General features: G+C 46.0%; 1 protein-coding gene across 1 annotated transcript in view; it reads right to left on the reverse strand.

The window, feature by feature from the left end:
- TPH1 (tryptophan hydroxylase 1) overlaps positions 1-20985 on the reverse strand; it is a 40923-nt gene that overhangs the window by 2861 nt on the left and 17077 nt on the right. The window contains exons 2-10 of the mRNA XM_084767554.1: positions 15789-15836; positions 14762-14885; positions 11837-12020; positions 10087-10187; positions 6651-6718; positions 6307-6503; positions 2472-2607; positions 1656-1782; positions 10-105 (exon numbers count right to left, since the gene is read on the reverse strand). Of these exons, the coding sequence (XP_084623680.1) occupies positions 10-105; positions 1656-1782; positions 2472-2607; positions 6307-6503; positions 6651-6718; positions 10087-10187; positions 11837-12020; positions 14762-14878 (1026 nt within the window). The 5' untranslated portion in view covers positions 14879-14885; positions 15789-15836. The remainder of the gene's footprint in view (positions 1-9; positions 106-1655; positions 1783-2471; positions 2608-6306; positions 6504-6650; positions 6719-10086; positions 10188-11836; positions 12021-14761; positions 14886-15788; positions 15837-20985) is intronic.

The raw sequence follows: 20985 nt of genomic DNA on the forward strand, positions 1-20985 counted from the left end.
GACTCTTACTTTGAGCTCACTGATGGAAGAGAGCAAGCCAGCGCCAAAGACTCTCAGCTGTCCGTCTTGTTTGCATAGACCAAACTCCACAGTGAAAAAGTAGCACTGCAAAAGGATGTCAGCATCGTGATTGCACCCTGAACATCTCAGTCTAAAGCAAGTGCCAGTTCTCAGTCACTGGCCCAAAGGATGCCCAGAATCAACCCAGAGACTTCCATCTTGGGCCGCGCGTTCTTTCACAATCTGGCCCTGGACTTTGCAAACTTGACGTAAAGACTCTCATACACAGTTGAAAATTACCAAAGAGTCCAAAGACCTCTCTATGTGTATGTGCAACCGTAGCCATATTGACCATAGTAAAGTTAAAAACCAAGAAACTAGTTAGGTGCTTTAAAACTCAACTTTAAATATTGAAAACCCATTGTATGATAGCATAAGTACATTAATAAAAGTACATTTTGCAAAGCAAAAAGTAACAGAAGAGTGGTGTTGTTTCTTATAATTGCTGTGCCTCTTTCTAATGCATTTTTACTATTCTTACTTATGTGTACGTATGTGTGGACCCACAAAGGCAAGAAGAGGGCATGATGGGATTTTCTGGATCTGGAGTTACAGGAGCTGCCTGGTGTGCATGCTGGGAAATGGAACCCGGGTGCTCTGGGAAAGCAGGAAGAATGCTCCCGACTGTGGAGCCATCTCCCCACCCTCATCTTTTTTAACTTTAATCCAATGTCTTTTACATTTATTTGTCTATGTGCACATGCCTGTGGAGGTCAGAGAACATCTGTCGGACAGGCTCCTTCCTTCAGCCGTGGGATGGAACTCAGGCCATCAGGCCTGGTGGCACGGGGCCATCTTGCTGGCTCTGGTTTTAATTTTTTGACAATTATCATCCTATGGGTTCACAATGTGAGGCGACGGGATCAGCTCACCCACCACTGTCCACGTCTTGTCTGCGTCTGAGTGGACATTACGTAATGTCTGGTGAGAAGGCAGACGGGATTACCATGTCTGCTTCTGTATCTAATCTTTGGCGATACATTGTCTTGAATTGATTATATGGAGGAGGCACAGCTTCACACAGTTATGTAGTTTGAAAAGGGCTGGGTATTTGGATAGTTAAACTGCCTCACGCAGCACATGGCAGTCAGTTAAAGTTCAGATACAATGTGATGCCGGAGCCTGGTCCATCACGTTAAAAATACATTTGACACCAAATGACTCCATAAAAGCTCTCAGGAACCTCTAGCACCCCCAAAGCACAACCTCAGAACCAGTCAGCCTGTTCCACACGCCTCCTCCACCCTCAGCTGTTCCCAGGATCCTACAACGTGTGTCCTTCCCCGGCTCATAAGATATCACTCATTTGGGGGGTGGGGGGAGGTCCTAAAAACTAGCATATTAAAGCAAGCCCGTGCTTCTCTGCCTTGTTTTAAAGCTGGGTCTCTTTGAGAAATCTTCAATTTTTGTTATCTTCATTTAACATTTAGATCCATAAACATTTAAAGCAAAAGCAAATTTTCTAATGGTTGCCTTGAACTCGGACCCCAAAAGGCCCAACTATGCCTAACCACACCCAGCGGGGAATCCTAGGCCACACCACTATTTCCAGATGCGGGGAATCCTAGGCTACACCGCTATTCCTAGATACATACCGTTGCCAGCTTTTGAACAGTCTCCTCTGAAGCTCCAAGGGAAGCCAGGCCGATTTCTTGGGAGAATTGAGCAAAACTGGGTTCCGCCAAGAGAGGAACGTGACCCAAGAGTTCATGGCAGGTGTCTCTGCAACAGAGACAGAGTCTGTCACACCGCTACGATTGGTGTACGTGCACAAACAACTGTCAAATCCAGTCCAAAGTCAACCTCGCCTCCTCTCTAGTTTGTCAGGAGTAATACCTCATAAGATATTAACAAAATAAAGAAATGCCATTGCTTGGTTCCAAATCTTGTCCCCACAACCCACATCCACTGACACCCCAGGTCCCTGACCCAAATCAAGTCTCTGCTCCCATCTTCCCTCACAAAGCGCTCTCTGATCACACTTCCCAAAACAGCTCATATATATGCCTGTGTCCTTCCCTGGCTTTATTCTCCCCGCCGCCCCCTCCAATGGTACAAGCCGTCATCTGACATGATACATACTATGTTTACTTGTTTACATCTGTACAATCCCCCAAAATACAAACTTTATAAGGACAATAATTCTTATTTGGTTTTTACATCCCTTGTGCACAGACAGAACTGCATCTGACACCTAACAAGTTGCCAAGATGATGATGATGATGATGATGATGATGATGATGATGATGATGATATAATGGGTTGAGTATGTTAAAGAATACACTTCAATGCCAGTCACTGTTCTAAAGGCTTGGCATATGATGCTGCGTTGAATACTTATAAGGCGCCTTGTGAAGTGAGTACCACTACTATAAATAACCATCTGAGGAGTGAACAACTTAAGTACTTACGGCTCTGGAGTATAGAGGGGATCTGAACTGTGTCTCACATACTGAGTGCAGTGAAAGACTCGAAAGGCTAAGCCTGACAGGAAATCTCTTGGTGAGAGGTAACCGGCCACAGGACGGATGGAAAACCCTGTGCATTCTGCAAAGTAAAGGAGAAAACAGAAAACCTTCACCACCCGCACACAGACCACTGACATTAGCCAGCGGCACCAGTTATACTTTCAAGGGAAGTTAAAATGTAGCATACGCGTGCTACAGGAAGCAAAGCGTTATTAAGCACATCCCGCGGTCAGATCCGTTTGCACACCACATCTCCTATTGTGTTTTTCTCTTTATTGTAAGAGCTATAGAGCACGGAATAATGTTCTCAGGCAGCACAGGGGGTGATAAAGGTGGGATACAGATTCTGGAGGCCTTAGGTTATGCTTGGTGCCCCCCCCCAAACAGAGAGAGCATTTTAACTCTTACACACTGACCATGGGAATGTAAACTGGGGCAGCCATTATGGAAGTGTCTCAAAATGGGAAAAAAACAAACTACCTAACTAACTAAAACTAGAACTCCAGATAGACCACTACTGGGCACATTCCCAACGGCACGAAGTCAACGCAGCACAGAGATCCTTGTGCATCGTGTTCATTGCTGCACTAGTCACAGTAGGCAGGAGATGGAGTCAGCCTAGCTGTCCATCAGCAGAGAACGGGAGGGGCAGGGAAACAGTACATACACACAGTGGGATTGCATCCCATCACAAAATAAATGACATCATAACATTTTCAGGGAAATGGATGGAACTGGAGATCACTGTAGTAAGAGAAACAAGCCAGGCTCAGAAAGACAAACACTGAATGTTTTCTCTTATAGGCGGAACCCAGATTGAAATCCCATTGGTGGGAGTGGGAATCTTAGGGGAGGGGAAAGAATAGGGCAAGAGTATAGTGGCATGCATATGACATGAGCACAATCGAGGGACTGTGTAGGAGAAGGAAGGGGTGGTGGGAGGTGATGACGTCAGACATATGGCACCTGAGACTAAAACATAATAACAGAAGCCAGGCAGTGGTGGCGCACGCCTTTAATCCCAACACTTGGGAGGCAGAGGCAGGCGGATCGCTGTGAGTTCGAGGCCAGCCTGGTCTACAAAGTGAGTCCAGGGCAGTCAAGGCTACACAGAGAGACCCTGGAGAGAGAAAGAGAGAGAGAGAGAGAGAGAGAGAGAGAGAGAGAGAGAGAGAAACAACAACAACAACAACCAATAATGGAACCTTTTAATTTGTATGGTACTTTATAATTTAATTTTAAAGTCTTTTTTGATCATAGCATTTTTGGTTGTTTGGCTTGGTTTTTTGTTTAGGTATTTTGAGAAAGGGTTTCTCTGTGTAACAGCCTTAGCTGTCTTAGACTCACTTTGTAGATCAGGCTGCCTCTGGTTTAGTGTGAGATACAAGACAGAGTGCACAGTGATCTCTTGAGCTACGGAAGCCCAGTAGCTCCTTTTCTAGTACAAAGAAGACAGTCTTCGCATTTGGGTGGAAGGGAACCATCCAGGTTAGGTGAAATAGAAAGGACTACAGAAGATAATAATGCCTGCAAATAGCATAGATTAAAATGGTTGTGATCACCAGGGTGGTGGCACATGCCTTTAATCCAGCACTCAGGAGGCGGAGGCAGGCGGATCTCTGTGAGTTCGAGGCCAACCTGGTCTACAAAGAGGACAGCCTGTCTACAAAAACCAAAAGCAAATAAATAGTCACATGTAACCAGTGGCCACCATGTTTGACAGAATTGGCCCCCTTGGCTCACATTTCATGTGAGCTGTCCTCTAGTTTTGGTTTCTGTCTTTGACGTTCGCCCTTGAAATAGCAGGGTGGCTCTGGCCAGCCCATCTCCAGACCCCAAGGGAGCAACTTTCAGGTTCCTCTTTCTTTCTTTCTTTCTTTCTTTCTTTCTTTCTTTCTTTCTTTCTTTCTTTCGCTTTTGGATTGGACTTGCTTTGTAGACTAGGCTGGCCTTGAACTCACAGTCATCCACCTATCTCTGCCTCCAGAGTGCAGGGATTAAAGGCATGCACCACCACTGCCCCGCCTTCTTTTTCTTTTTTGATACATGGTTTCTCTTGTAGTTCTGGCTGTCCTGGATTCGCTTTATAGACAGGCTGGCCTCCAACTCACAGAGATCTGCCTGCCTCTGCCCCCCAAGTGCTAGGATTAAAGGCGTCTGTTGCCATGCTCAGCTAGCTTTCAGTTTTCTTTGTTGTTGTTGCTGTTGTTGTTGTTGTTGTTGTTAATTCACATTACATCCCTATTGTTATCCTCTCGTCCTTATCTTCTCATTCCCACCCCCCTCCCTCAACTGCCTATTTCCCTCCCCTAGACCTCTGATAAGAGGCCCTCCTACCCCACTGTCTGGCCACAGTCTATGAGTTCCCATCAAGATAGCCTGCATCCCTTTCCTCTGTGTGCCTGCTAGGCTGTCTTGGCAAAGGGCAGTGTCCAAATCATGGGCACCAGAGTGCATGTCAGAGGTTCAGCAACAGTGCACCCTCTAGCTTTCAGTTTTTTTTAAATAAGGAGAAATAAAAGGAGGGATAAATGGGAAGATGTTTGTTAACAGTCCACGTAAGAAAGGCAGGCAACACTTTCAGCCACGAACGAAAGATTAACAATATGAACTAAGAGCATAACTTCCGGGTTGGGCGTGCAGCTCAGAAAGAGAACTCCAGCCTAGCGTTCCTGAGACCCTGTGCTGAGTCCCCAGCGCTACAAAGCAGCACTTCTCCCCAAGGCCTCTGACTTGCTGAGACAAAAGGAGATACTGATTTTTCTTAAGCTCAGTAGAGTCTGAAGAGCCATGATCATTTCTACATTGACTAGGAAAAAATAAAGAGGCCTGAATCAAGCAAAAGTGCCCTTACATTTTGTTTACTCTTCTAGTTTCATACCTGTCTTTGCCTGAAAAAAAAAAAGATCACAGAATCTTTGTGTGAAAAAATACTCAAGAAATCTTCCAGCCACCAGTGACACAACCCAGCATCATAGACCACACAAGCAGGGATCCCCCAGGATCAAAGACCACACAGCATCAGAGGCCACACAGCATCAGAGGCCACACAGCACCAGAGATAACACAGCATCAGAAATAACACAGCACCAGAGGCCACACAGCACCAGAGACCCTAGCCTCCTCTACCACATCCCTAAAGGCTGGTGTGCAGGTTTGGTACAGATACCCTCACTGATAGGATCTAACCACTTTACAAGCCTGTTTCACATGGGTCTTCTAATAAACTCTCCTTCTTTATTTAAAAGTCATCTAGTATAGATTCCAATTTGTCCAATGGTTAAGCATTTGGTGAACATCCTCTACATCCCCAACCTGCTTCAGATTTGACCTATGTGACACTTTTTTTTTAATTCCCTTGCAACTCTGCTCACTTTGCTCTCGTGCTCTCCTCAACCTGTGGGTCACAACCCCTTGGGGTGGGGAGGGGTGGGGGGAGCAAATGACCCTTTCACAAGGTTCACCTAAGACCATCAGAAAACACAGATACTTCAATTACCATTCATAACCGTAGCAAAAAAAAAAATGTTTATAGTTGAAGGTCACCACAACACAAGAGCTGTATTAAAGGGCCACAGCATCACAAGGGTTGAGAACCACCACTCTGAGCTATCAGACTCTTCTTTCCAATGTAGTGGCCCATCCTGGATCCAGTACTCCAGGATGAGTTTAGGAGACTCTGGACCTTCCACATAACTAGACTTCGTTCCGCCACAACCAACGCTGTCACAGCCAAAACAGATCAGCACCCCCTTACCCAGCTCTGCAGGCTTATTACCTTTTAAGAAGTTGGAGACATCTTCGAGCTGCGGGATGTTGTCTTCCCGGTACCCACAGTGTTTGGAGAGCAGAGGAAGGTTTCTCAGGTACTCCCTGCAGGCGTGGGTCGGGTAGAGCTTATTTAGCTCTCGGAAGATGGTCCCCCAGGTCTTAATCTCTTCTTCCGTGAATTCAATCTTGGGAATGGAGTCCCCACTAATGAGATCAAGATGGGCAATGTTGCACTGCAGGCAGCCAGTTACACTTAATTGCCTTTCTATTTACTAAGTAAGCAGAGCTCATTCCGTTTATTTTCTATTTTGCTATCTCAAAGTTAGACATGTTGGCTTGTAATATACTTACTGCTTGTAGTTCATAGCCAACTCTGCAAAATACTTCCGTCTTCTACGGTACACATTGTCTTTGAAGCCCTGATAATGGAAATTAATTAACTATTGAAACTAAAAGTGCTTGAAAATGACAGTTAGAAAACACTTCATTGTTTTGACTGGAGATATTAAGGAACTACATAATTGTTACCACAAGCAAGTATTGCTTAGAAATAGATGGCAATTTACATTTTGAAATCAGCAGTTACATGGTAGCTTTACCATCCAGTGGCTACAAAGGAAAATGATACTTTATATGCAAAGATTTTGCAGTAACAGCAAAGATGAAAGTCTAAGTAGAGAAGGTACCATCCTAGTTAAGTGCATAGCCCTTATCTTATTTTTTCCTTAGTCACATGACTGCATCTTCAGCTACATTACCTATTGTAGAAAATAGTAATAAAACAGTAAGGCTTGGCTGTAAATAAACAACAAAATGTCTGCCTAGGATGCTTGACCCAGCACTGCAAGTAATACTAAAATAGAAATTAATATTTAAGATAGTGCCTTAACTGAACCAAGCTTCCCAGCGCTGATCCCCAAGCTGCGTCTGCCATGTGGAGAGAGATGGGTAGAGGACAGAGGGGGCCATGAAAAAGCACACAGGAAGGAAAACATGGTCAGCATACAAAAATGCAGGTCAGGCCACGCTTCTGGTGCTTGCATGATGCATGGATGGTGCTGAAGACTGGTTCAGGGCCTGCAAGTTGGAGGTCTGTCCAGGAGCTTGGATTTGGACCTCAGAGCTACATTGGTGATCTCCTTCAGACTAGCCACTATGTAGCCCATACGCCATGAAACAGCCATTCATAGAAACTAAGGCCCATGATCATGGCTTTTGTTGGTTTTTGATTCCGAGACAACATCTCACTGCCTTGCCCATTCTAAGCCTTGAAACTCTTAACGCTCCCACCTCAGACTTGCAAATGGCTGAGACAATAGGCCTGTCACTGTGCCCGGCGGCCATCCTTACCCGGATGTTCAGACCGGATAGGTGTGTTCAGGGTGGTATGGTCGTAGACTGCACCATCTAATTTCTGAAAAAAATTGTGTCACCTCAAAAGGAAATATTGTGCTACCTATCTCTTCCTCATTCCCCTTCCAAACCCCAGCCTCTATGACCAGTGATCCAGTCTGTCTCTGTCTCTCTGTCTCTGTCTCTGTCTCTGTCTCTCTGTCTCTGCCTCTGTCTCTGTCTCTGCCTCTGCCTCTGCCTCTGCCTCTGCCTCTGTCTCTGTCTCTGTCTCTGTCTCTGTCTCTCTGTCTCTGCCTCTGTCTCTGTCTCTCTGTCTCTGCCTCTGTCTCTGTCTCTCTGTCTGTCTCTGCCTCTACCTCTGTCTCTGTCTCTGTCTCTGTCTCTGTCTCTCTGTCTCTGCCTCTGTCTCTGTCTCTCTGTCTCTGTCTCTGTCTCTGCCTCTGCCTCTGCCTCTGCCTCTGTCTCTGCCTCTGCCTCTGTCTCTGTCTCTGTCTCTGTCTCTGTCTCTTTCTCTGTGAATGTGCCTCTTCTGGATACTTCAGGTAAATGGGACCCCACAACACGAGGCCTTTTGCGGCTGGCTTTGTTCAAGGTTCACTCGTGTTGTAGCATGGTATTTCGTGCTCATTATCATTGTGGTCAGAAATGGCCTTGCTATGTATCCCAGGCTGACCTCAAACTAGTGGTAATCCTCCTGCCTCAGGTTCACCAAGTTCTGGGATATTGTGCAGGAAGCTGCACATCCATCTGTTGTGTGCCTTTTTACAGCTGGTACCATCCCATTGCCTGGCTCCGCCCACCTTCCTTTATCTGCTCATCAGTTGGCAGGCACTGGACCGTGCCTACCTTCTTGCTATCATGGATAATAGTGCTGTGTGGACAAGCCACTGTGTGATGTCTAGAAGAGGAGAGAAAATAGTCATTAGAATATTCTAATGGCTTCGAGTATGTGACGATAGCAAGGATGGAGGCAGGGAAACCAGATGAGAGGTGTGGTAATCAAAATACAATTTTTTAAAAAATTGAAAGCATAAAGATGAACATTCTTAGCAGCAGACATCTGTAAAGCTGGCATTGCAGCGTTCTGTTAACATGCCCCAGCGGTTCCTGCCTCAGAAACTTTGCTCACACTCTTTTCCCCCTAACCTGTCTTTTCTTCTCATCCCTTACCTACTGACATCTTTTGAGATCCGGTTGAAGCATCACCTTTCTCTGATGGCTTCAGCCAGAAGCATCTGCTCTCCTGTGTGTGTGTGTCCAACTCGCTAACGTCATCTGGCACACTTTGTTTTAGCTTGCAATGTGCTAATTCATGTTAGTTCTCAATCAGGCTGCAAGCTCCTTTAGGGTGAGTACCCCCATTGCACTGCAATAGTTCCTTGGTAAGATTATCTGGTACACAGATGGGTCCACCGGAGGCTGTCTAAAGTGACATAAGGTCACATCCATGCAGCTTAAAAAGCAGGAGGCGTAAAGTGAAGGCTGGGCCTGAGAGCCTCCATGGTTGCATTCCCTCCTGTCTTTCCCTCCCAAGAATCCTGAGCTTCAAACACAAGCCCAATACTCAGGATTCCAACACTTGCGCTCATGGCTATACTGCAAAACTCTCCAAGGAAACAACTTCCCAGATCATCAACAGCCTAGTCAGTCAATCTAATCGGGCAGCATGGTGCTGGGTTGTTTTTTTTTTTTTTTTCTGACCCATCATTATTGTCATTTCAAACACTCCAACTCATTTTAGGGGGGCCTGACTACACACACACTCAGCTGCACAGCCTTGGGGATACCTTAAGAAGGGGACTGCCAGGAACAGAGCCTATCTCCGTGCCAGTGAAGCTGCATACTTTCCTGCCTGCTGACTCAGTTCATCCACCATGGAGGGCCACTGCTGATGCCTGAAATCCCAATTCTATTAAATTTAGAAATTTTTTTTCTCACCATCAAGTTACCCATGCTATTTGAAAGACGGAACAAAACAGGGCAATCAGAGTAAGTATAGTCAAAACACCTTATATGCGTATGAAAATATCATAATGAAGCCCAGTATTTTGTATGTATGTGTACATATATATATATATATATGTATATATATGCATTGGCCCTAGATGCTGGGGAGAGGACTCAGCACTTAAGAGCACTGGCTGCTCTTGAGGATCCAGGGTTCAGTTCCCAGCACCTACATGGTGTCTCACAACCTTCCATAACTCCAGTGCCAGAGGATTCAGTGCCCTCTTCTGTCTTCCAGCAACACTTCAGGCATATATAAACATGCAGAGGGAAACACCCATACACATAAAATTAAAATTAATATTAATATTAATATTAATTAAAATTAATAATCTTTTTTTTTAATCTTATAAAAAATTTTAAGTTGCCCTTACTTTTTAATTTGCCTTACATTATTTTTACTAGACTACTTTTTAAAAATATTTACAGGATGGTCTGCGTCGAGTTCGGATCCATACATCAGCACTCTGTTGGCACAGAAGTCCAGGTCAGAAATCTTCTTTGGAAACCAAGGGACAGTCTCCATAACTGCAAAATAAAACCCCAAAGCCACTGAGGGTTAACAAGACTATCTTAGCCAAAGAGAAATTCAGAACCAAGTGCAGGTGGATGAGACTGAAACTTGTATATTGAAGGAAAATGAATATGATTTAAATGAATCACTCTATTTCTAGGAATTATATTTTAATTAAAATCATTAGGTTTAGCCAGGGGTTGGGGGCAATAGCCTGTAATCCCAGCACTTGGGAGGCAGAGGCAGGTAGATCGCTGTGAGTTCAAGGCCAGCCTGGTCTACAAAGAGAGTCCAGGACAGCCGAGGCTACACAGAGAAACCCTGCCTCGAAAACAAACAAACAAAAATCACTAGCTTTTTTTTTTTTTTTAATTTTCAGGTTGATTTCCCAAGTGCCAAAAAATACTGTACTTAAGTAACAAACGCTTAAATGTTTTAAGACACACAATAGTTATCCTGTGAAGGCAGGCTGGGCTAATGTAACTCCAGGGAGGACTTTTAATATCTCTGGTGGGGTTTTTTGTTGGTTTTTTTTTGGGGGGGGGGTTTTTTAGGCACAGTATCACATCTACATATCTAATTTTTATATATTTAAATTTTTTTATTTTTTTAGTTCAGTGAATGTGTGTGCATATGAGTGTTGGTGCCTGAGGCGGCCAGAGGTATTGGATCCCCAGGAAGTGGAATCATAAGTTGGCCTGGTGTGTGTGTGTGTGTGTGTGTGTGTGTGTGTGTGTGTGTGTGTGTGATCTGACATGAGTTGGTGTGCATTAAATATCAAAGGAGCCATCTAGTGTTCTCCACAGCTCTTCACTGTGTAGGTGAAATGAGCAGATTGCTAGTGCTAAGACAGTTTGCCCAAGACAACCAACCGTTACCTGTGGAACAGAGAGGCCAGGAACTTAGCCTTTCCTGCCCTGCTCTCTCTGGTTGAAGAGGGTCACTCAGGGACTCAGGGAAGTTGCTCTCTGCCACCCAGAAGTGGGGTTGAAAGCACAGTTTAACAACGACATGAAAACATGGCACATGAACAGCGGCCCTGGTCACACCCCAAATATTAGGATGTAATTTGAGGATACTCCACTGAGGATAAAGTTACTAAATTAACCCATGTGCCTCTTTTGTCCTAACTAAATTACAGTGATTTTCTGTGGTCAGCAGTGGAGACCTTAGGCTCAGGCTTTTCGATCTGAGCGTCTGAAGTCTGGGAAGGCTTTATAAACACTGCAGCGCTGTTTTTGGTGGGACTGTGTGTGATACATAATAGGGTTCAGATCACTGATGGCAAACACTGCCAACATCCCCCCCAAATTCAAATATGCGTTAGATGCTGAGTTCTGGAGATTTGTGAAGAGTGTGGGTACGGGGAGAGCAGGCTTGTGGAATCAAGAAGTGCTTTAGAAGCTGAGAGATCGCTGACCTCTGACCTACCCCCTCTCACACGCCAGGCTCTTTCACTCCCGCCTTCCATCAAACGCTGCCTCACAGTTTTCCCTCAGAATTCAGATCAGCTACAGTTTCTCTTCCCTTCACTATCGCACTGGGGAGGACTTTGAAAAGACAGAGTTTCCTTTTCATCTCCTTGTCCTCAAGATGAGTGTGAGGCTGGACTCACAGCGGGCGCTTACTCTCTGAGGTGGGGGCCCCGTCTTCTCACACGTACCGTCTTGCTTCAGGGCGAGCTGGTCGGGTGAGTCCACAGAGAGGACAGTGGTGTGGGACTTCAGCAGGGGAAAAACATCATTCAACTGTTCTCTGCTGACGTCACAGTCCACGAAAATCTCGAATTCTGAATTTCGTCTCTTTGATTTCCGGGACTCAATATGTAACAGGTTCACGTGACTCTCCTGTGTGAGGCAGAGGGCAGAGACTGCATGGACCTGCCCCAGATGTTAATATGTTTTGAGAAGAACAATTTCATTAGCACTTAAGAAAATAAAACTAACTAACACTTGTCAGAATTAGCTGAAAGGGGGGAAGAAGATACGCTTACACAAATGGCAAAATGATTCTCTCTGGGAATATGTAATATTAAATGAAATATAAACACGCATCATACCCTTCAGAAACCCATCAAGTGACAACCAGGCGGCCAGGGCTTGTTAGAATTCAGATCTAAGCACCAAATGCTGGCCTGGGCATGGTGGCTCACATCTCCTTGTGCATCACTCAGGAGGCTAAGGAAGTTCCAGGCCAGCCTGAACTACACAGTGAGGCCCTGTCTATATAAAATAGACGCACAAAAACAAAAATTTGGAATAAGGAAAGACAGAGCAGAAGACTGATGCTTTTCCTTTAAAATTTATGGAATGTGTTGAGTTTTTAAAGCAAGTACAGAAACTCTAACAATAAAAAAAAAACGAAAGGTGGTGGAAGAAAAAAATACAGGTATATACTTCTAAAGATAATCAATACAATAAAAATAATAATAATATGAGCCAGGCTTGCTCATATAGGGCCTCAAGTCCTAGCTACTTGGGAGGCTGAGGTCGGAGGATCATAAGTTTGAGGGCAGCCTGGATAACTTAATGAGAGACTTCCTATCAAAATAATAACAAAACAGAGAGAAGAGATTAGACCTGACAGAACCCTTGCCCATCCTGCTCACACCCTAGGATTAACCTGAAGTATGACGATGATGATGATGATGATGATGATGATGATGATGATGATGATGATGGAGGAGGAGGAGGAGGAGGAGGAAGAAGAGAAGAAGAAGAAAGTATTAAATTTGGGGAAGAAAAAATAAAGGAAAGGGAGTGGTATCAATATCATTGTTCACATTAGAGAACAAATTAATTCCCATTGCAGGGAGGGAACAAAAACATTATTTATACCCTATAACACAGCACCAAAGAAGCCAGGGAGAGAAACAGGCTGAAGGGAGCTGGTTGAGGCTCCGCTGTGTGGCAGGAGGCCTGTCTCTCACTGTTCTAGAGAAGTGTCTACATTTTAATGTTTATTCTTTGAATGGCTAAACAGCATGTCATGAAGAGACAAACCTGCTTTATAATAATGAGAGTCAGCATTTATTGGCTGTTTCCCTTGTATGACCTCGAGTACTTTGAACAGTTTAACTATTAATTCTTAATGACATGGGGCAGGCAGGGTTCTCTCTTATCTCTATTGAGACATGCAGAAACATTAACTCGCAGTGGCCACCGAGCTAAGAAGAGATTTGTATGCACACGGTCTGCTTCTGTAACCTGCCCAGCCATGGTGTTCGAGCACCATAATTTGGCCTGCTCACAGTTTGTAGGAAATCAATGTGTGTGTGTGTCCATGGGTCCTTAAGCTTGGTTTAGAGCACCTGGGTTGGAGCCTCCAATTCAGCAGCGTCAGCGAACCTGGTGTCTCTCTCTGCTTTACACAGGAGCAGTCATGCACTTGCTAAACTGTTTAACGCATGCCTCCTTTCCAGATCATACACACCATGTGTGGTGTGTTCAGATCCTCATGCTTATATAGTAAGTGCTCAATAAACACGCGAGCCCTGCCCGATTCACCCATATTTCACCAGGAAAATTGTACGGGAGGTATGGGAGAGATGGGCTCGGTGGGTGAAGTGCCTGTGTCCACGAGCGTAAGAGTCTGAGTTTGAATCCTCAGCACCCACAGAAGAAGTTAGGTGCGGCCACTTGCAGGCAACACCACACTGTAGGGTTGGAGACAGGAATCCCAGGGACTTGCTGTCTGCCAGCCTAGATCCAGGCTCAATGAGGGACCCTGTCGCAAAGGAATAAGGCGGAGAATGATGGGGAACAGCACCTGACATCCTCTGTTGCGCTCTGCACATGTGCACCTATAACACACATACACACACACATGCACACACACCACTTGCACGAGTGCACACACGTGGGGCACATGTATACAGACAAATGCACATGCATAGTAAATAAAAATGTTACATAGGGACATTTTAAGGCTCATAAATGGGGCCGGAGAGATGGCTCAGCCATTAAAGGCTAGGCTCACGACCAAAAATATAAGGCTCATAAATGTACATTAGGCCACAGTCTCCCTATGTTAAACTGAAAACATATTTGAGGACCACTTGGAGTGAGGCTCTGGTAGAGGCAAGGGACATAATTGCAGAACCCTTGCTACTTTGTCACCTGAAACTATTAATATAAATACTACATGGTTAGGCATTTCTTTAAGTGTAAAAACACTTTATTTAGTTGAAGTCTCTCAGGTGTACGCAGTGACTCCTCCCCCAATTTCCTTCTTGGCTATTTGTGTCTATTCCTTTCTAGGCTGCTGTATTTCTCAAAACTGAACACTATCTTGTGTGTGTGAGCCTGAGTGCTGGTCACCACAGGTGCCCAGAAGAGGACACCCGGTCCCCTGGAACTAGAGTTGGAGACGGCCGTGAGCTGCCTGACGTGGGCGTGCTAGGATCTGAACCTGTGTCCTCAAAAGAACAGCAAGTGTTTTTAACGGCTTGAGCCGTCTCTCCACTCCCTGAACAGCACTTCAGCAAGGTAAGTTAGGACACGTCCATAGCCCGCCTCTGGCCATCCCTTACATTTTGAACAGAATCTCAGAGACTCGTCTTCAGACGGGCTTTATGGAAAGTCCATACCTGGAAGATTTTCAGTGCTTTTATGAGTCCTCCAACTTCATTCTTTAAGGAAAAAATGAGAGTCACTCTCCCCCTTTCGGAGGAATGTTCCTTGTTCTCCTTGTTGTCCTCAATCATGGTGAATCTGGAGAAGGGGAGGTCAGGTGAGTGGGCGGTAGCACAGAGCTGGGCAGCAGAGGCCGCAGCAGTCATCTCACCCACCTCCTGCTTCCAGCTGAGAGGTGAGATGCCACCTGGTGCCTACATAGCACCCAGAATGCCAAGGACGCCTAATGTGTCTCTGCACTTCTCCTCTTCCGCCTTCTCACCACTGAGGGCCCTGAGCCAGCCTGCCAGCCTCAGGCCGACTCCCTGGTCACCTGAGCCCTGAACTGAGTCCTCTGGAAAGGCCTTCCTCACCTCCCATCACATTTGAGTCATGGGTAGCTTCCCTGCATGCTTCATTCATACATGTCCTGCACCCTAAAATGCAGGAAGGCTCCTTCAGTGTGGGGGCCAGGCCTCCTGTTTATCCTTTGCAAACTCAAATGGGCATTCGAGGAACTAATATTCCTGTGCTCACACCGCTGAGGCGGGTGAGGACACATGTGTGCTCTGGGGGTCTTTGATGGCACACATCTTTCTGCTGTCCTGAACACTTTCCAACTGACCTGAAATCAGGCCCCTGTGCTGACAGCCACATCCCCAGGGCACCAGTAATGCTGCCAGTTGATCGGCCTAGCCTCAGGGCATCCATTCGGCAATCTTAAAGCCCTTGTTTGAACCCCATGATTTTCTCTGGTATTTTTTCCCCCTCCACCAACCCCATCCCCACCCCTTTAGACTTTTATTCCACTTTAAGGCCCTTTCTAGCCAGGTAAAGTAAAAGTCAGGGGTCTCCCTCAAAGGGAAAGGTTTACCCTCAAAGGCAGGGGTCAACCCTCCCTCAACGGTAAGGATCACCCTTAAAGGTAGGAGATCATCCTGAAAGGTAAGGAATCACACTCAAAGGCAGGAGCCTCCTTCAAAGGCAGGGAATGACCCTCACCTGTATGATGATGCTCCAGTGTGCAGGATCCAGCGCTGGAAATCAGACCTGCCAAGAAGGAGGCCAGCTGATTAGCAGCCTTGGCAGAGCACAGTGAAGGATGTGTGCACACCACCAACTCTTTCCATCCGTACTTCTGTCCCCACTGGCAAGGGAGACTTGGGGTTCTCTTGGGCACAGTTTGAAGGTAGGATTGAAAGCTACAGGAAGGAATGGTTCTCATCCCTGGGGAAGAAGAAGGAAGAGGAGGAGGAGGAGAAGAAGAAGAGGAAGAAGAAGGAGAAGAGGAAGAAGAAGGAGAAGAAGAAGAAGAAGAAGAAGAAGAAGAAGAAGAAGAAGAAGAAGAAGAAGAAGAAGAAGAAGAAGAAGAAGAAGAAGAAGAAGAAGAAGAAGAAGCAGTCCACCCTTGGCATGCCACAGGCACAGACTTCTGGGGCTTGTATTCCCCATCTCCATTCTAAGACGGCTAGGATGGAACATCAATGGGGTTCACTTAAAACCTCTGAAAATCAGATCGTTACATGTAATCAGCGTTAAGATTACCTGGATTACTAACTAGCTCCGAATCTCAAGAATCTATGCCTCTGCCCATTGTGGCCTGGGACGGAGAGTGCAGGTATGATGCTAAGACTGTCTAGCATCTCCCCTTCCTTTGGTGCAGCCTAAGTGCGGGTTTCCCTTATAGAGGAAGAAGGAAGAGATGTTATCCTTGAATGGAAAAGAAAGATTAATGCGTTTGTTCCTCTTGACAAGGAGTCACACAGGCACAGGATTCCCTGTAAAGCAGAAATCCAACGTGGGATAGTCTGCTCCCGGCACACAGGAGGTCCTCAGAAATAAGGTCTGCTGTTCCCCCTAAGAAGGAAAGAAGAGCCCACAGCGGTAGGACTTCCACCTGGTTCCTCCAGGAGTTTGGTCCTGTCTCTGCCAGGAGACCCCAGATCCGGGGTCCCGGGGAGGGACCACTCACGCACCTACTTACCTCAGAGCCGCTGGAATTTAGAGGGTCACCTGCGGACCCGAGCTGCAGCCTCTTATAGGAGACGCGCATAGTCAGAGCGGCCAATGGGAGCCGGGCGCACGGGGCGGCGGCTAATGAGGATGGAGCAGTGCGGATGTAGGCGGGAGCACGCGTGTGGGCGGGAGCGGCAGGCGCTGACCCGCAGCCCGGGAGCACGTCTCACTCACAGCTCTTCTCCTGGAGTTTTAATTAAGCTAATGTTGACTCATCCTCAGCCACAAAAAGTCTGAGTAAGATTAAACAATCCGTTTAGAACTTCCCTCCAAACCAGCACCACACCTGTTATTGACAAGTGACCTCCCGTGGCCTCGGACCCAGTCTCCAGGATTAGAAATCAAAGCAGGACTACCCTTGTCACCTTGGCCCTGCCTCGTCCTTTTCCTAGTGTAGAGCCTTATTCCTTTAGGCAGAACAACCTCAGAATTTTACAGAAGTGCTCGTAGTCCTGAGATTATAAAAGAAGAAATGTAGGATGCACACAGATAAAAAAAAAAATACTGTGTTTACTGACATATCATTTTCCCTGCTATATGAACGCGGTATGGAAGCCAAATTTATCTGTTAATGATCCATTATTAGACTTCTGTACTAAAGCACCAAACCGTGGTCCATCTGTATCTTGGGGGACTGGTCCCAGCATGGTGCCAGACTCCCCCAGTATCTGGGGGATGCTCCCAGCCGTTATAAGGAATGTGCCATAGCATCTGCAAATCCTGTAGGCTTTAATCATTTTTAGATTATTTACAGTGCCCAGTGCAATTTAACTGCTATGTAAATATAATAGTCCTGCGTTGACTAACGACAAGGAAAGACAGACGTCTACAGAAGCAAGCCTAGCCTCCCCACACAGTTTCCTCTCTCAATACAGGGCAAGAGGTTGAATCAGCCCAGATGAGGAGAACCAGCTGTAGAAGTAACAATATTATAGGATATTCTCTTTTCTAGTTTTTGAAATCTCAGGTTAAATGGCCTGTGTGCAAACTAGATAGCCACTCTTGGGAGCGGAGGGTCTTTTTGAGACAAGGTCTGACACTGTATCTGAGGCTAGCTTGAAACTCACTACATAGCCCAGGCTGGCCTAGAACTCAGCAAGGCTCCTGTCTCTGTCTCTCCCTCTCAAGTGCTCATATTCCAAGCATAAGGCACCATATAGGGTTGAATATCCACATTTTTGAGGTATACAACTCTGAGTCTTGATAAACAGTATGTGATCACCAAACACCAAGCGATCAAATACAGAATATTTCCACCCCCAAACGTATTTGCCTGTCTGTCATCTTCCCACCTACCCCGGGGGCAATCACTGACCTGATTCTGTTCCTTTTTTACCTTCTCTGGAATAAGGAAAATGGACCCTTCTGAGTCTATGGGGTGTTTGTGCCAGGCACATATAACAACGCTTTTGAGCTTCTTGCTGCACATGTTATTAGTGTCATGGTCAAAAATGCATGTATTGCAGGGTGCTGTGTGGAGGTTCAGATGGGGTCTTGCTTGCTGGGTAGCCCCAGCTGGCCTTGAACTCATACAATCTTCCTGCCCCAGCTTTCCAATGGAGATTATTGCCACCCTTCCCAGGTCCAGCTTGTCCAGTCTATGGTGCACATATGGACATCAGAGGACACCTTGCAGGACTTGGCTCTCCTTTTCTACCATGTGGGATTTGAACTCAGGTCCTCGGGCTTGGCAACAAGCACCTTCACCGGCCGAACCATCTTGCCCACTCTGCCTGATTTCTTAGATGCCTCTCACCCTCTCAAAATAGTTCAGTGTTGTGTCAAGAAGCCCAAATATTACAGATTGCCATTGGGCTCAGTGGGACATGTTTAAATAAAGTATACAGCGTTGAGACACATGGGGAGAAAGTTACCAGCCAGAGACAGCTTTGCACTGGCTCCCCTGTTAGACTTAGGGCCTTTCCTTCCTTGTTTTCCATCCTCACCCTTTCCTACAGAATACTTGTAAATATGTCATTACAGAGTTATCCATGTGACTATTTGTTCACTTTGATATCCCACAGGGGAAACAATAAGTTGTTTTTTTTTTTTTAATTCTAAATCTTCACTGGCTAGGCCAGAGCCTGGCACAGAGGCATGCAGTCATGTCTCAATAACTCTCTGTGGAAGGTTAGCCACAGTGGTGCACATCTGTAGTCCCAACAACCTGGGATGCTGAGGCAGGAGGATCCCATGAACTTCATTAGCTCAAGACCAATCTTAACAACATAGCAAGACCCCATCTCAACACCTTATTAAAATAAAATGCATGACAGGCTGGAAGGTGGGTCAGTCACTAAAATGCTTGCCCTGCAAGTACTGGGACCTGGGTTCAATTCGCAGGACTCAAGTAAAAAGCCAAATGTGGAGGCACATGCTTGTCAACCCAGCCCTGGCGCGAGGGGTTGGGGGAACAGGAAGATCCCTGGGGCTTGCTAGGCAGCTAGCCCAACTGACTGACTTAGGAGCTCCAAATCACAAAAAGAAATTCTGTTTCAGACAAGCAAAGCAGTGGGCTAAGGCAAGGCGCTTGCCACAAGTATAAGTACCTGAGTTTGACCCACCAGAATTCCGGTGAAGCCAGGCCCATCAGCACACATCTGTAATCATGGTGTTTCTGAAACAGATGGGGGCAGAGACAGAAGAGTCCCGAAAACTCGTGGGCCAGCTACTCCCGTGTCTGCATCCAGCAGCAAACAGCATAGAGACTCTGCGTCAAGCAAGAGGGGAGTGGGGAACAGCACCCCAGTTTGTCCTCTCCCTCTGACCTTCATATGTGCTGTTGTATGTGCATTTCAACACACACACACACACACACCTGTACATAGTCACATTTGTATATATACATAAATATATAAACACATAAAATGAATAACTAATAAATGATAGAAGCTATGTTTAGATACATGAACAGATGCCGGGCATGATGGCACATGCCTATAATCTCATCGAAGGCAAAAACAGAGGTCCATGAGTTTGAGGCCAGCCTGGTCTCCACAGTGAAATTCTACCTGTAAAACAAACACTTTTATCCCAGTGTTTCTGAAGAGTGGATCTTAGACACATGTGCAGCCTCCTGTGAGCAGGGTGTGTCTCACTTTTTTAAAAAAATTGTTGAAGCAGGGCATGGCAGTGCATGCCTTTAATCCCAGCACTCGGGAGGCAGAGGCAGGTAGATAGATGTGAGTTCAAGGCCAGCCTGGTCTACAAAGTGAGTCCAGGGCAACCAGGGTGACACAGAGAAACCCTGTCTTGGGGGACAGGGCGGAAATGTCTAGAGGGGTCCAGCCATGCCACCTGGGCAGGTCTTTCAGACTTCCAGATGCCAGGTCCTGGGGCTGGGGTTGTGCCTTCTGAGTGATGTGTGCATGTGCTCTAGGGGTTATGGGCCTTTGCTGCCACTGTCAGAACCTTTCATTTGTCTTTAAATTCACGTAGAGTTTCTGGTGCCTCACAACTTATATTTTTATTGTTTTTCAGCCAAAGCAATCTTCTGATGAGGCCACTGGCTGATGGCTGCTGCTTCCGGAGTTGCAAACAGGAAGCAGGAACAGAGTGGGAAGATCATAAGGGTCGTGTAGGGGTCTCAGAAGGTGCTGTTCCTCCTTGAAGGTAAGATGGACTGGATCTGGAACAATCCACCGAGAGAAGCGATGGTGGCTGGGGAAAGCAGAGGAGCGGCTGTCCTTGTTGTCCCAATAGGTCAGTTGGGAAGTCCCCTGGTGGCCTAGGTGTGTGACTCAGATCCTCTGAAACACTCCTGAAGGATAGCACATCTTTGCAGGCAAGCGACACTGAGAAGCAACATTTTTAAAACTTTAAAAGAACCATGTCTGCTATAAGCATCCTATTAACAACTGTGTCCTTCCCCACCCCCACCCCCGAGTCTACAAAAGAGGTGTATTTATTTATTTGTTTATTTATTTATTTATTTTATAAAAGTACATGTTAAATTTTACTGAACAAGCTACTGACACTTCCTAGGACGGTTACATAGCTCTTTTTCGTTTGTAAATTGCCTTTACCATTCTGGCATAAAAATTCATCTTGGTGTGGAATAAGTTCAGCAATGTCCCTCTCTGGAGGAACATGTGTTGGAGAGAGACAAGACCAGTGAAAAGAGGAAGCTGAGGTGATTGTGATCAAGGTACATTTTATGTGTGTGTGGGGGGGAGAAATAAGT

The sequence above is a fragment of the Acomys minous genome (assembly GCF_964271855.1).
Source record: "Acomys minous genome assembly, chromosome: 2".
In the NCBI taxonomy this organism is placed as follows: domain Eukaryota; kingdom Metazoa; phylum Chordata; class Mammalia; order Rodentia; family Muridae; genus Acomys; species Acomys minous.